The sequence below is a fragment of the Setaria italica genome, chromosome IX (genome assembly GCF_000263155.2).
Source record: "Setaria italica strain Yugu1 chromosome IX, Setaria_italica_v2.0, whole genome shotgun sequence".
Lineage (NCBI taxonomy): Eukaryota > Viridiplantae > Streptophyta > Magnoliopsida > Poales > Poaceae > Setaria > Setaria italica.
The window spans coordinates 10,117,477-10,132,474 of NC_028458.1; the positions used below are offsets into that span (position 1 = coordinate 10,117,477).

The 14,998-nt window shown below is 43.5% G+C and overlaps 2 protein-coding genes across 3 annotated transcripts; one reads left to right on the plus strand and one right to left on the minus strand.

The window, feature by feature from the left end:
• Positions 1–5,005: 5,005 nt before the first annotated feature.
• Positions 5,006–9,370, plus strand: LOC101774301. The gene is made up of 4 exons (XM_004982242.4): positions 5,006–5,659; positions 6,899–7,051; positions 7,141–7,821; positions 7,972–9,370. Exons 1-4 carry the CDS (start codon positions 5,297–5,299, stop codon positions 9,055–9,057), a joined length of 2,283 nt encoding a protein of 760 aa, XP_004982299.1. The 5' UTR covers positions 5,006–5,296; the 3' UTR covers positions 9,058–9,370.
• Positions 9,371–10,620: 1,250 nt separating this feature from the next.
• LOC101774708 (7-methylguanosine phosphate-specific 5'-nucleotidase A) lies at positions 10,621–14,520 on the minus strand. Of its 2 annotated transcripts, XM_004982244.2 has the most exons (9): positions 14,240–14,520; positions 14,093–14,153; positions 13,869–14,001; positions 13,466–13,589; positions 12,381–12,437; positions 12,213–12,309; positions 11,925–12,132; positions 11,063–11,123; positions 10,621–10,951 (listed from the first exon to the last, which is right to left on the minus strand). In XM_004982244.2, the coding sequence occupies exons 1-9, from the start codon at positions 14,504–14,506 to the stop codon at positions 10,898–10,900; spliced, it is 1,062 nt and encodes a 353-aa protein (XP_004982301.1). In that variant the 5' UTR covers positions 14,507–14,520; the 3' UTR covers positions 10,621–10,897. The 2 variants fall into 2 exon arrangements, with proteins under 2 accessions (XP_004982301.1, XP_022685623.1); XM_022829888.1 differs by lacking the exons at positions 10,621–10,951; positions 11,063–11,123 and adding an exon at positions 11,130–11,529.
• Positions 14,521–14,998: the final 478 nt, after the last annotated feature.

The window sequence follows — 14,998 nt, forward strand, 5'->3', positions numbered from 1 at the left end:
CCCTAATTTTTGGGGGCCCAGCTCGGTCGCTCCAGTTGCGCTGCCTAATGAACGGGCCTGGTCAACGATATCCATTCAGGCGCGTACCACTATGCTGTTCTTTTGGAGTTCTTCGTAGTCTACAAGTCCAGCTTCAATAATGATCATTTTCGTGATATTAATATAAAAATATGGAGATAAGGAGATTATGGAAGTAAGATGTAGGTGCGCGTCTATATTATCATCGTCTACATGCATTACAAGCTTTGATTATTATTTTGATGTTTTTCATCGGTAAGTAGTCTTCATGTGATGTAAAAAAAAATGGTCCGCTCGGATTCACATATGGAAGTTCTCTCACATGGTCATGATATAATTTGATTGTTAGCAACAATGTGCTGTTGGAGGAACGAACTATATTGGTCAGAATATAGTCAGCTGACCAATTGACCATACATAGTCACATGGTACCTTCCATTTCAGAATGTAGTCAGGCTGACCAATTGACCATACATAGTCCCATGGTGCCTTCCATTTTGAAACGGATTTACTGACTTCCACGATTGCCCAAGCAAAAGCTGGACAAGAAGCGAATGGCGGCTCTTACTGATTCTAAGGGTTGTTTGGTTGCCGGCCTCCAGTAGCCAAGCCACACGCGTCTCCACTATAGGTGTGGTGTCAAATACAACTGCAAAAGGTTGTGGTAGGCTAACAGCTAAAAGTGAGTGAACAACTAACTAGGGGTTTGGCTACAAAATTCATGGCATGGTGGATTGTGGTTGGTAACTAAGCAACCCGTAAAGCTCCGTTTCTTTTCGCTGAGCGATCGTACCTGTGCTTCCATGTGCCTCCAATGCATTAATAAGTACACATAGATATCGTATAGTTGGTACATATAAGAGGTAAAGGTAGATCGGTAAAGGTAGATCCAACCTGGGGGAGGGGGTTCAAGCCCCCTGAAGTTCCATGAAGAGAAGAGAGAAAAGGGAGTGAGGGAGGGAGGGATGGAGAGGAAGAGGGATCGAAAGAATATGATGGGATAAAGAAGAGGAAGAAGATGAGTCCACTGGACTTCAAGGTCAAACTTAGAAAGTGTATATCTACTGTATCAGCTGAGGTAACTGAGGTAACTGGTGTTTATGTGTCTATGAAAATGCCATGTGTTCTTTAAAAAAGGACTAGCTTGACTCTTTGATAGTGGTAGCTGTGATGAGGACCAAACCTAGCAAAGCTAGCTCGAATAATGCGTTGCTGTCACCACAGTCGAGGACAGCTTAGTGGACACTAGTATGTGTTGTCCTTGCTCAACGCCCACTCGCACACAGAGTCGATCACATCTCGCTAAAAAAGCATTTGAATCTCTGCTGGTGCGTGTGCTTACTGCGTAAGGCAGCATCCAGTAGTAGTGGGGGACTGGGGGTCCATGCATGTGCGATGAAGAAAATATATAGACCATCACGAGTAGAGAAGAAGTCCACACCACTCAAAGCCATATCTCGCCAAATACCCGACCCAAGATTCGAATTCGTCACGAGGGGCCACCGGCTTCACTTTCCTTGGTGGGAACTTAGGTAGACGCGACTCCTCGATTTCCACAGCAGACTGGCCAATTAACATGTAAGCTACCACGGAGTACCTCGTACATGTAAGAGACTGAGAGCAGGACAGCAGGGGGTGACACAACCCATCACACCATCTCGTTCCGTCCCCTGTTGTCACACAATTCTTCTACTTCACCCAGCAGCGGTGAACTTTAGCTGAACCCGCACGGAGGTTCTCGTTCTCGATCTCTGCTAGCTGCCTCAACTCTGAGGCCTTCGGAAAGTTGACGGGTGCAGTAATAATGATCATCTGTTCCGGTTCCAAGCAACACAACATACAAAGCCAAAAGGAATTGCCTGCCCCGCGTTAATTTAATTTATTTCCTTGGAGCAAGCGTGCGTGCGTGCGAGCACTCCTGCCCGTTGCCTGCATGCTTCTCTTCCACCCTCGAACGCGCAGAAAGGCCACCAGCCATGGTTCCTTCTGCCTTGCCTATGCTTAATTGATACTTCCTCCGTACTCGCAAAGGAAGTCGTTTTGGACAGCAACACGGTCTCCAAAGTATTACTTTAACTCCTTATTTTTATAAAAATATTTATCAAAAGGTGTTATATGTATATTTTTATGAAAGTATTTTTCAAGACAAATCTATTTATATGACTTTCACATTTCCAAACTCAACAACTTAAAAGTTATTCATGATTTATATTCTTAATGTTTGACCCAAACCTTGTCCAAAACAACTTCCTTTGCGAGTATAGAGGGAGTACTACATATAAGATGGTATATGTATGTATCAAGAACTGTTTTGTCCATCATCGTGGTTATTAGGAGGAGGATAAAAAAAAAGGTCAATATCTCGACGCTACAAGCACCGTACCGTGCATAAAACAAGCACACATTTGAACCAGTTTGTTAGCAGTATTAGTAGGACCATTTGGAACAATCTTGCTGGCTTATGTTTGTGTTGGCCGGTCGTCACCCTAGGAACCAGTGATCACACCGGCTAATAACCATGTCCGTCGCCTCGCGCATCCATGTGTCCTCCTCCTCCATCCGTGTGAGAAATACTAACCCTGTCCTGCCTGTCCTTGGGGCTACACTATAATATAATTCGACATATATCATTGCCGAATTATCAGCTAGCTGGATGCCTTGCGTTACTCAACAAATTCGAGGGATCTTGTTGCCGCCGCCGCCGCGAGCGAGACAGGTGGGACAACGTGACGCCTGTGGTTGTGCTTGGATGGAATCGCGCTTTTTTTTTTCTTTATAAATCCAAAGGCATCTGTCCCAGAGGAACAATACCACAAGCTGTCCGCCTCCCCCCAGCTGGAGACGAAGCTGCTGCAGATGCATCAATCATATTCTTATCAAACAATCCTCTCGGCTGCATTAGCTGTGGATTAGAAGAACTCGAGGGTTTAGTTAACAATTGAGTTTAGTCCCAGGAGTTTATAATTTTCTAAAAAAAAAGTCCTAGGAGTTTATTAGGCGCAAATCACTTTCCCCAAGAATTTCGGTAGCCGTTAAGAGTAAGGGGGTGTTTGTTTCTTTAGTCGCTCCTAAAATTTCTGTCACATCGAATGTTTAGATACTAATTAGGAGTGTTAAATATAGATTAATTACAAAACCAATTGCACATATGGAGACTAATTTGCGAGACAATCTATTAAGCCTAATTAGTCCATGATTTGACAATGTGATACTACAGTAAACATGGGCTAATGATAGATTAATTAGGTTTAATAGATTCGTCTTGTGAATTAGCCTCCATCTGCGTAATTAGTTTAATAATTATCTCATATTTAGTACTTCTAATTAACCTTCGAATATTCGATGTGATATGAATTTTAATGTAGATTAAAGATCCAAATACCCAAGTCCTAGGTGCCTCGGCGTGGGGCGCCTCCGCCCCCACGTCTCCCGCGAGCCGCGAGCCCCCGGGGCCCACGCGCTCACGGCATCTCGTGTCGTGGCCGCCGAGCACGAAGCCCGGGCCGGCGGAGGCACAAGCCCAGGAGCACGTCCGTCCCGTCGTCAAACGACGCGGCAAAAGCAACGCGAAGCACACGGCCGCGGGGCACGCGACGCGCTTATTTCCGAACGCTTGCTTGACTGCCGTGCCACTACACTTGCATCGGCACGGCCGCACGCGCTCCGAACGTACCTCTCAATGCACTGCCACCACAAGTCGCAAAAGGTTGATTTTTTTTTTTCTTTCTAGAAAGAGCCATAATAGGTTTTCGGTTTATGTTCTCAGGTAGCCAAATACCCACGTGAACCTCACTTCCTTTGCAGTCTGCCGCCTGAAAGTTACGTATGACTAAAAGTCCCTGTCACATCGAATATAATTAGGAGTATTAAATATAAATTAATTATAAAATTAATTGCATAAATGAAGGCTAATTCGCGAGACGAATCTATTAAGCCTAATTAGCTCATGATTTGACCCTGTGGTGCTACAGTAAATATGTGCTAACCATGAATTAATTACGCTTAATAGATTCGTCTCACGAATTAGCCACAGCTTATGCAATTAGTTTTATAATTAGTTCACATTTAATCTTTCTAATTGGTATCAAACATCCGATGTAACCTAAATTAAAAATTAGTCCACGAACCAAATACCCCTTAGATTCCTCTATGCCTGATAACTAGCTGAATTTATCTTGCCATTTGGCGTCTGCTTGACTCGTTCAAATACCGTGAGAAAAAGTTATTTGGAAAGTGAAATATAGTTAGGTAATTGGAAAACCATAATTTTCTGGCACTTTTCGCAATTACCCATGCGCGGAACTAGTCTATGAGACTGAAAAAAAATTATACACTATCATCTAGTACTATCGTGCTACAAAATATTATGGAGAAACAACAAAAAAAATACAATAATGAGCTCCGAGAGTGAAACGATTTGCTCTAGTAGCTCGGACTGGCACTGACCATAAACTGAGGAATTTTCTTTTATCAAGACAACTGAAAAAGCTTTTCTTTATCCCAAAAAAACTGAAAAAGCTTTTCAGGAATAAAATTTACTTTTTTTAAAACAAAACTAAACCACAAGAATGAAACGAAATGACAGCGCACAAAGCCTGCGGTGGGCCCCTCCGCGAAATCTAATGACATTAGGGCCTTGTTTAGTTGGGGAATTTGGGAGGTGCCAAATTACTGTTACAGCACTGTAGCACACTGTAGCGTTTCGTTTGTATTTGTGAATTATTGTCCAAATATTGACTAATTAGGCTCAAAAGATTCGTCTCGCAAAGTACAACAAAACTGTGCAATTAGTTTTTAATTTCATCTACATTTAGTACTCTATGCATGTACCGCAAGTTTGATGTGATGGGGAATCTTCTTTTTGCATAGTGTCAAAGTTGGGAGTTGGGAGTAACTAAACATGGCCTAGGACAAGGTGTTAAGGGAATAAAAAAAACGGGGACAAAAAACAGGGAGAAAACCCAAACGGAGACGACGACGAAGAACACTCCCCTAGTCTCCTACTGCTCTCCTCCCCCAACCTAACGTTCACCTCCCTATTTATTTCCGAGCTCCGCTTCTCTCTCCTCCCGTGCATCCGCGCCGCGCCCCGACCCCAAGCCCATGTCCTCTACCTGAGCGCCTCACAAATCCAATCCCACTTCTCTGTCTGAGTCCGACCTCGCCGCCGTCTCGTCGCTCCTCCCGGCTTCCCCCGCCGATTCGGTTCCGGAACCGCGTTTTTCTCGGCTGCTTGTTGCTTTATAATTACTGGTAGGTCGTCGATTTTTGCCCGCTGATGGTGGCGAGGATGATGCGGTGGCCGCGGCCGCCGGCGGCGCGCAAGTTCCGGGTGCGGCTGGTGGTGCGGCGGGCGGAGGGGTTGCCGCTGCCTGCGCCTGCGGTGGAGCCGGCCTCGCCGGAGCGGGAGGCGGCGGGCGCCGCGCCGCCGAGGGCCGTCGCGGCGGAGGTGAGGTGGAAGGGGCCCAGGGCGTCGGCGCTGGGCTCGCTGCGGCGCGCCGCGGTCAGGCGCAACCGCACGCGGGAGGAGGCGGAGGCGGCGTGGGAGGAGGAGTTCGAGAGCGTCGTCACGCTCGCGGCCGCGTCGCAGCGGGAGGGCGCCGCGTTCCAGCCCTGGGAGCTCGCCTTCTGCGTCTTCAGCGTGAGCACCTTCTCCTGTTTAGTAGAGTTGGGTTCTAGTTCTATACTTCTATTACATCTGCTTGTATTGTTCATACTCCTCGTAAGAACGCAGCAAACTACTGTATATCATCATATGGTTCCGATGTGGGTCTGATTGCATCATTGGTCGCTTGTTTGACTTTGTTCAGCAGGGAATTTCTGTTTTCGAAATCTGGTTGTTCTATTTGTTCCCCTCTTATGGTCTGTTCGGAAATGGAGAATTGCTCAGTAGGGTTTTGGGCTTTAGAGCAAGTACGTTGGTATTGTCTAATAGGCGGTCTCATGCATTGACACGTAATCTTGAGACAATTTAATAAACAACCTTGTCTTTTTAAGTTGTCTCATAGTAATTCTATTTCCTTAATTTGTACACATAAAAATAGAAATACTATAAGTTACATAGCAACCACAACTCGTACAATGGTGGAGTAGTCAGTCTCATACTCCTAAAATTATGCTTATGAGGCGGTTGTTTCACGAAACAACGACCTCGTTCTCTCTCCTTGTCCTCTCTCATCCACATCAGCAAAAATCCTACGTGGCACTGCATGAGACGACCTATGAGACTGTTGAGGTATAACAATGTACTTGCTCTTAGCTTGATTTGGAGCCTATCCCCCATGTTCAGAAACAGGCCCTTGTTTCTAGAAAATTCTGCTGAGGGTTATTGTGTTTATCTATTTCCATTCTATATTTTTTTTTATTTTTGTTCCACTTTACCCTTTTGCAATTTATACTGCGATTTTTGTGTAGACCAATTATTTTTTCAATCCGCTGTAGAATTATCTCTTCCATGGAATGATTAATGTTTCCTTTGGACTTTCCCGTGTGTAATAAAGTTTTATTTCCCTTATAGACAAGGAGAAATAATCCACATACATTGCATTCCAAAATAATAACTACACGAGAAGTTTCCATATGTAAGTTGATACATGTTCGAAAGAAACCTCTGTGTATCCATATTCCTGTTAACATAGAGCAAATTTATCTTCCTGACAGTAACATGGCACCTTGTGAAGGCTAGTATTGGACAGTGACATATATTTGTATGGACAAGATAGTTTCCTTGTCAAGGCAATCAGAACATTTCATTTTATATGCTAGCTTTGGATGTATCATCCCTTGGCAAGCTTGTGTGTGTGTTTTCCTTTGAGTTGATTTCATTTTTTAGTGACTTTTGCAAGCGAGTCTGATCTTAGTTTTTTCCTTCTCGGCACAGGACATCAACATAGGGGCAAAGAATAAACCATCAATTCTGGGAACTGCTTCTCTCAACCTAGCAGACTATGCATCAGCAGCTGAGGAGGTGATTGAGATAATTCTCCCATTGTCTGTACCTGGTGGTGAACCTGAATCAGCCCCATCCCTTCACGTGAGTTTGCAAATGAACAAGAAGTTCTGGTTAACAATTCTCCTTTGAATTACTATAGTTTGTGACCTTTGAATCGTGTTTTTGTGCAGCTCACTCTAAGTATGGTGGAACTAAGAGCTGTTCAAGAAACGTCCGATGCATCACAACGACCTGCTGCAACCTTTCCATTGTCCCCATCATCTGGTGATTCTCTTCCTGGAGGAAAAGATGAGGTTTCAGTTATCAAAGCAGGGCTGAGGAAAGTAAAAATTCTCACAGATCTGGTGGCGACACGAAGGTCCAAGAAGACTTGCCAAGATGATGAAGGCGGCGAAGATAAGTTCTGTGTTAACAGTGATGGTGCTGAATATCCATGTGATACTGAGTCTCTCGATGACGATCTGGATGACAGAGTACAGGAAGATGAAATTGGGGATTCAACTATCAGGAAGTCCTTCAGTTATGGATCGCTGCAGTCTGTCAACTATGTCGGTGGCCTAGTTTATGCCCATGCAAAGATTGATGGGGAGCATGAGGACTGGATATATTATAGTCACCGAAAATCTGATGTCGGTTATCATGTAGAGAAAATGTTGCCATCGACCACTGAGGAGACTGTGTTGCCAACTGCTAAACGGAGTATACTTCCTTGGAGGAAGAGGAAATTGAGTTTAAGATCACTGAAGGCTAAAGGTGAACCTCTGTTGAAGAAGGCATATGGGGAAGAGGGAGGTGATGATATTGACTATGATCGACGCCTGCTAACCTCTTCTGATCAATCTGTTTCAGAGGTAATTCTTCCCTTCCTTTTTTAGCATTGTAAAACAAGTTATCGCTTATCAGCGCCTTTCACTAATTCACTTCAGCTTAATTGTTGGATTATAGAGCTATTCTTGAGAGTTCATGGTATTTATTTTAAGCAATGCCTCTTTGTATTGCAGGGATCAAGAGCTGAAGATGGATCAGCAAATGGTATGGTGTCAGAATTTGGTGATGATAATTTTATTGTGGGGAATTGGGAGTTCAAGGAGATAATCAGCCGTGATGGCCATATGAAACTTTCGTCCCAGGTGTTCTTTGCATCAATAGACCAGAGAAGTGAGCGAGCAGCTGGGGAGAGTGCATGTACAGCACTTGTGGCTGTTATTGCAGACTGGTTCCAGGCAAATCGGAATATGATGCCTATTCAGTCACAGTTTGACAGCCTTATCCGTGAAGGATCACTAGAGTGGAGAAACCTTTGTGAGAACGAGACATATAGAGAGCGCTTTCCTGATAAGCACTTTGATCTTGAAACTGTCCTTCATGCCAAGATTCGCCCACTGACAGTCTCCCCAAGCAAATCTTTTATTGGATTCTTCCAGCCTGAAGGCGATGAGGACATGGGCGGTTTTGACTTTCTTAATGGCGCCATGTCATTTGACAGCATCTGGGATGAGATTACCCAGGCGGCAGAGTTCTCATCTAGTGACAACCCTAACCTATACATAGTGAGTTGGAATGACCACTTTTTTCTCCTCAAGGTTGAGCATGATGCATATTACATTATCGATACCCTTGGAGAGAGGCTCCATGAAGGGTGCAGCCAGGCATACATTTTGAAGTTTGACAACACTACCACGATTCACAAGGTACAGGCTGAAAAGAAACCTTCTAGCCCCGACTCAAGCGGACCATCAAAGGATTCTTCAGGTCCTGAGAGCTCTTCAACTGACCAGGACAGTGAGAATGATATTGGAGAGGACATCCTTGTGTCCAAGGGCAAAGAATCATGCAAAGAATACATCAAGAGTTTCTTGGCAGCCATACCAATCCGGGAACTACAGGTAGACATCAAGAAAGGACTGATGGCATCAACCCCGTTGCACCATCGCCTCCAAATTGAGTTCCACTACACCCAATCTTCCCCAAAAGAGATTGCATCCGCCCCTCAGCTTCTTGCCACCGATGCCCCTTTTGAGTTCTCATGGCCTGAGGCAACACCAACGATGGAAGTTGCGCTAACACCTGTAGTCTCCGTTGTATAGCTTGTTGCCATGGGTGGCTGAGACACGACAACAGTCTGCCCTGATGTTCAACATCAAGAGCCTCTTTTTCCTTGAGCCGTGGTATGACGCAGAACCTAGATGAAGACTTAGTCCCTTTTCTGTTTGTACTAATTTATCTAGTATGAACTGACCCAGGCATAGCCGCATAGGAGCATTCCGCCTGAATTTTGTATAGAGGTGTATGCTCCTATCTTCCCTCATCTGCTGCTTTGTAATCTTTTGGAGCCTTGTATGACTAATCAATGAGAAATGTCCCCCCTGTTATAATGAACTACGGGCCTGTTTATCTGTAGATGTAATATGTTAATATCTTCCAACAAGCATCAAGCTGGAATTCTGAATCTGCTAGTTGGAAGCAGCATATGTCCACACATTTTGAGTGAACATGTCTTTCAGAGCCTCTGCGATGCGTCTCGAGAGATAACTGGATCTGGTGTGACCAAAATTATGGCTGTTATTATACTGTCAACTTATGCAACTTTGTCGGAATCTGAAAAGGCGTTAGCACGTAAACGCTGTTTAGTTGTCAGATCCAATCCGTGATAATGGCAAGTGCATTTTTCAGAGGATGGACTCACGAGCTGCTGATGAGAAGCACGCGACATCCATTTCTTTCTGGGGAGGTTGGCATGTGAGATCACGGGCTGGGTTTGTGATGCATCACAATGGTTTTTGTGCTGTCGTGCACGGCTTTCAGATGTCGAATCCTAACCGTTAAAGTTAATGTTACTAAAATGCATAGGTGATTTTTTTTGGGTAGCGAAAGCACAAAACCACATTGCCAGTTCATCTTGTTACGGGCAAAAGTAAAAAAAACCGTCAATATAAGAATGCTGAATACTTTGGTAGCATTCAGCTGTTCATACTTTGGTCAGAAAATGATTTGTTCATCTAGGATGTAACCATCAAGGCACGCATGGACGTCCAATGAATGCCCATGATTAAATGCATTGGATTAGGAATATAATCTTTGACTAATGCCACTCTGTCCGAATGTTCCTATTGTAATCTTGCTCATGGAGTTGAGCTGGCCATCATCTTTCCTTCGCGACTACTACCATTCTGTCATGTTACATGAGCATGAAGGACCATCGGATTCATTAGATGGTCTGATGGTCCTTAGCCCCTACCAGATCATAAAGCAAAGTCCATAAAAGGAGAGCTCATAAGAATCGGTTGGTGCATGATGTCGTATTACGCAAAAGCTTGTGGCGTACATGTCATTTACGCGATATGATACATTTGATTCACTTTATGTGATCTCATGATTCTCGCAAGTTAGATCAGGAAAAAGAAAAGGAAGAGGCATGAAAATGTAGTGCGCCATGTTGAAGCCACAACTAGATCTCGTCACAATCAGAACAAAGAGAGCATCCTTAGATCAGATTCTCATTAACGTAAAGAAGGTTCGTGAAGATGATGGAGTCTACCTTACCTCCATCTGCAGCTATTTTTCTGGCCAACTAACCTCGCAGTGCTTCACAGTTCACCCATAAAGTTTACCTTTCCTTTGTTAACAAGAATGAATGAGCTATCATAGGAGATTGAAAATGAAAAGCTTGTATGAACAATGCTGAAATTCCATAGTGCACATGATCTGGATATAACACGAATTGGGATTAGCTTACAAGTGAAGACTGATCATTGTTCCAAGGGCTCTTTGGCCCTGCGATGAGCCTGTACAACAGCTGCTTATGAAGCAGGCATGGATGGTTAGCGAGGGAGTGGAACTCCCAGATTTTTGGGTGATCGGATTGCAGGGGCTGCTAAATTCAGGGGGCGAAATCCTTTTCTATGGGCGCAGCAGAAGATAATTGGATCAAGGGCATAATTCAGACACAAGCTCAACAACTCCCCTCATTGGAGCATCGTTCTTCATTGAATTGATTTGTCAGAAGCGGACCATGTGAAAAACAAACATTGAATAAGGTGCAAAGCCACAATAACTTTGAGGAAATAAACGCAATTGCAATGTGCCTCTCACCAGGTACACAATGTCAAATGCCTTGGAGTAATCCTTCAGGGATTTCTCAATGTTGGCATTCCTGGAAAATCAGTTCAGCGTCACCCTATGCACAATGGACATAAAAGTTTTGTGTGGTAGATGCTGCAAGGGAACAGTGCAAGACGGAAATAATAATAGCATTTACGTTCACAATACTGTAATTGAGCATTCAAACAAAACATCATGATAATCCTCCTGACCTATGCACAGTAAAGCATCAATTGAGGTTTTAGAATGATATTCAGCTGCAGAGACAATAAAATTTACAGATCATTTGGGTTCATTTCAGCTTCATAGTCAAACATATCCAGCAACTCATTCAAAAATAGCTTTGAATTGATTAAAGGAAACCAGTGGAACAGAAACCTGAACTTCCTGTAATTTCCCTACCATGTTCTGAACCAAAGAAACTCCCTTTTTTGTTTGAAGCCTATGTTTACACAAGCCTGGATAAAAAAAAATACAGCTAGCAATGGAGAGTTTGAAAGAAGCATGTCTAACCACAACTCAGTGGACAATACAAGCAACTGTGATGGTGGTAAGAGTCAAGAAAGGAAGAACTTTTCATGTGCAGAACCTTTTCTTATGATAGACAGAAATTAGGGAAAATTAAAAATAGCAACAACCTAATCATTATGATGTTTAGTACTTAATTTCTAATTGCAATGATGGATGGCATTTCACTATTGTTAAGAATTGTGCCCACAAATTTAAGTAATTGTGCTGCACATCAAGAAAGCAATAATCAGCTTAGTTGACTTGAGCATAGTTAAATGGCATTCTCAAGATGGTAGTAGCACTGCTAATTTGAATGAAGCAAGGCAAGGGAAAAGATACTAACAGGAATCCAACAGCGATTCTGTTTTCATAGTTTAAACCATCAGACATCCCCAAGTCTCCAATGTGATCACCAAGTAGCAGCACATTGGTCCTTTTCTTCACCAATGAATAGTCATCAATAGATCCATTTGGATCCCCCAGACTGTCATGCACTGGAGCTGCCATGTCCAAGGCATGTTCATTTTTGTTCAGGACGTGAATTGTTTTACCTGCATTAGGCTTTTGTCAGTTTCTATGGGAAGATACGCAACAGCATACATTTTACCCAATGATGTAAGCAAGCAATCACCTTTAAATGCTACAAGACGACCTTCTTCATTAAACACCATTCTGTTGGAGACAACCTTGATATTCTTGAATGATCTGTGTAGCTTCTGCCGGAAGACCTGATGAAAGAGCAGGATGTGTCAATCAGCAATTAAATTCATCTGACAATATGTGGAAATTGGAAACTTACCTCTTCAATAATGTCTGCAAGTCCAGCAGAAAATACCAGCACTGGAATATCTCTCTCCTGAAATTACAATTGAGAGTCTTATTTAGACATTCACCTAAATATCAATTATTTCTTCTCGATCCCAAAAATATTATCATCATAGGTAAGCCTGTTTTGATATAGCCATGATATCACATCGTTACCTACAAATAGGGCATGAAGGATGAAAAAGATGCATCATAGAATTCTAGGAAATGCTTTGTTCACTAGACAAATATTATCTGTCCAACCTCAGAAGGAAACATACAAAACATGTTTACCATGAAGCATATCTGAAATGTGGTGCATCCCATCAAATTAGAAAACCAAATTTGCACATGCAGATGCATAACAGTTAGAAAGTAGGGATCATCTGGTAAAATAAATTTAAGACAAAAAGAAGAAGCAAACAATGGAAAAGGAATAGAAGACATTTTTTTGTCTCGTGCATGTACTATAAATATTATAGACTGCTCACCAGCTTACTTAAATGCGTGAAACATGTTGAAACACTGAGACTTGAGATCCCAACTAGCCTACTTTTTCATATGTGCAGCACAACTCACTTAAACTGTTAAACATGATAATAAGAATTCTGCAGAAAGGCAAGTAACAACATAGCAAACTTCACTACTTCAGTGAATACTAATATGCTTGCTGGTAGATGTGCTAACAAACTCTGCAAAAACAATGCCCTAAACTATCAAAAGTATTTTGCAAACTGGTGCACCAAAACTTGCAGCTTTCAATTTGAAAAATGGTAAGAGGGAAAGAAATGGAAATCAAAAATGAAGAAAAAAGAAAAAGAACAGCACGGGAATCAGAAATGTTTATAGCAGAATCAAAAGAAAATAAGAAAGGGAAAAGAGAGAAGGTTGTGCATGTTTCAAACTTTTTATGCAGCGGCTTAACAGTTAGTTCTTTTACAGTTTACTATAGTGACATTTAAAGCTATTAATGATCTTAATCCACGGAACACAAAAAAAGGATCTACAAGAATGTTCAGAAGGAGTCTACTAAAATATAGCCACAATAACAAATACAGGGGTTGATAAACAAAATCATACCTCCAAGTACTCAAAGAGCTCCACCACACCATCTCGGAAAGCAATTGCAGCATCAGACACAGATTTTTTGATAGCTTCATACGTAAGACCACCTTCAATAAGGAGACCATGAGTCTTCTCCCACCTGTAGCACATACCAACTTCAAGTGTCAGCTATGGCCATTAGACATCTAATCAAGTTCATGACTTCAGGTTGCACTCCAAAGTGGTGACATTTTATTATTGAGAAGAAGAATGAACACTGTCAGAGCACACTTCAATCACTGCACCCACAACCTATATGCCAACCAACACCAAGAAGATGTTCATTCCAACTTATCAGAATGGGTTCTTGTGCAGCATCGTGAACTCAATTGCAACTGGCACCTGCAAAAGACACTCTGCAGTAGAAGTTGTGTAGTACCATTCCTCCATGAGCTTGGCCTTCTCCGGGAGTGGGATGTCGGGGCAGATCTCGATGGGGTGGTAGTGCTCGTACAGCGCCTCCCTCTTCGCGTCGTACTCCTCGTTCCCTTGCCTCAGCAGCCCATGGCTACCTACCACCACAAAGAGACACAGATAAAACCTCTCAACACATTCAAAACCTTGATTACCTCCTAAACTGATGCAATTGAAACAAAAACGTACTCTGCCCGCGGGCGCCGTCGTACCAGTACCGCGTGAGCGTACCGTCGAAGTCGGCGATGACCTGCGCAAATGGCAAAGCCTAGTTACGACTCCTCACGTCAAGAATGCTACACGACAGAAGGTATCAAGCACGAAATGGGTGCCTGCCTGGAGCTTGGAGGGTCCGGCGGCGCGGATGGCGGCGACCTTCCGGGCAAGCGCGCTGGGGTCCGCGACGACGGAGTTGGGGGCAGTGATGGAGGCGGAGGAGGACATGGCGACGGGGAGGAGGAGCAGCGGGCGGCGGCGGAAAGTATAAGGAGTGGGCGGCGCGGCGGTAGGGTTCCGGCGGCGAGGGGCGTGGCAGAGGCGGAGGAAGCGGAGAAGGGAGCAGGGGGACGGCGACAGCAGGGGCGGGCTCATCATGGGCCGCATTTCCAAATGGTGGGCCGGAGCTCGGTATGTGAGGGCGTAGTAGCATGTAGGCCCTGACGAGATTTGTCGTTTAGCCGCCGATTCGTTGTTTGGTTTTGGATTACAGCCCAAGTTATTTTGTATCGAGCTTTACACAAAGCACAAATAAAATAATCTAAAAAAACAAAAGCACAAATAAACATTTACGCTTTATATAAAGTTAAATCTTAAAAATGCAATAAACCGCACGTTGAATATTGTTTCAACTTTCAAGAAACTAGACCTACAACTATATTTGATGGGGGATAAGAATTTTGGGATGTTACTGCTTAGCCATGACATTTAGGACGATTGTGTTTTTTGAGGAGAAAAAGGAGAGAAATTGATTCCGATTCTCCTGAGAGACATGTTTTCCCTGGTTTTCGGTAGAATTTGAAGAACGTACGCACTTAGCTCCACTGCACTTGGACAACGACTTAGGATGCTTTTGGTTTAGCTTCGAAACCTGCCTTT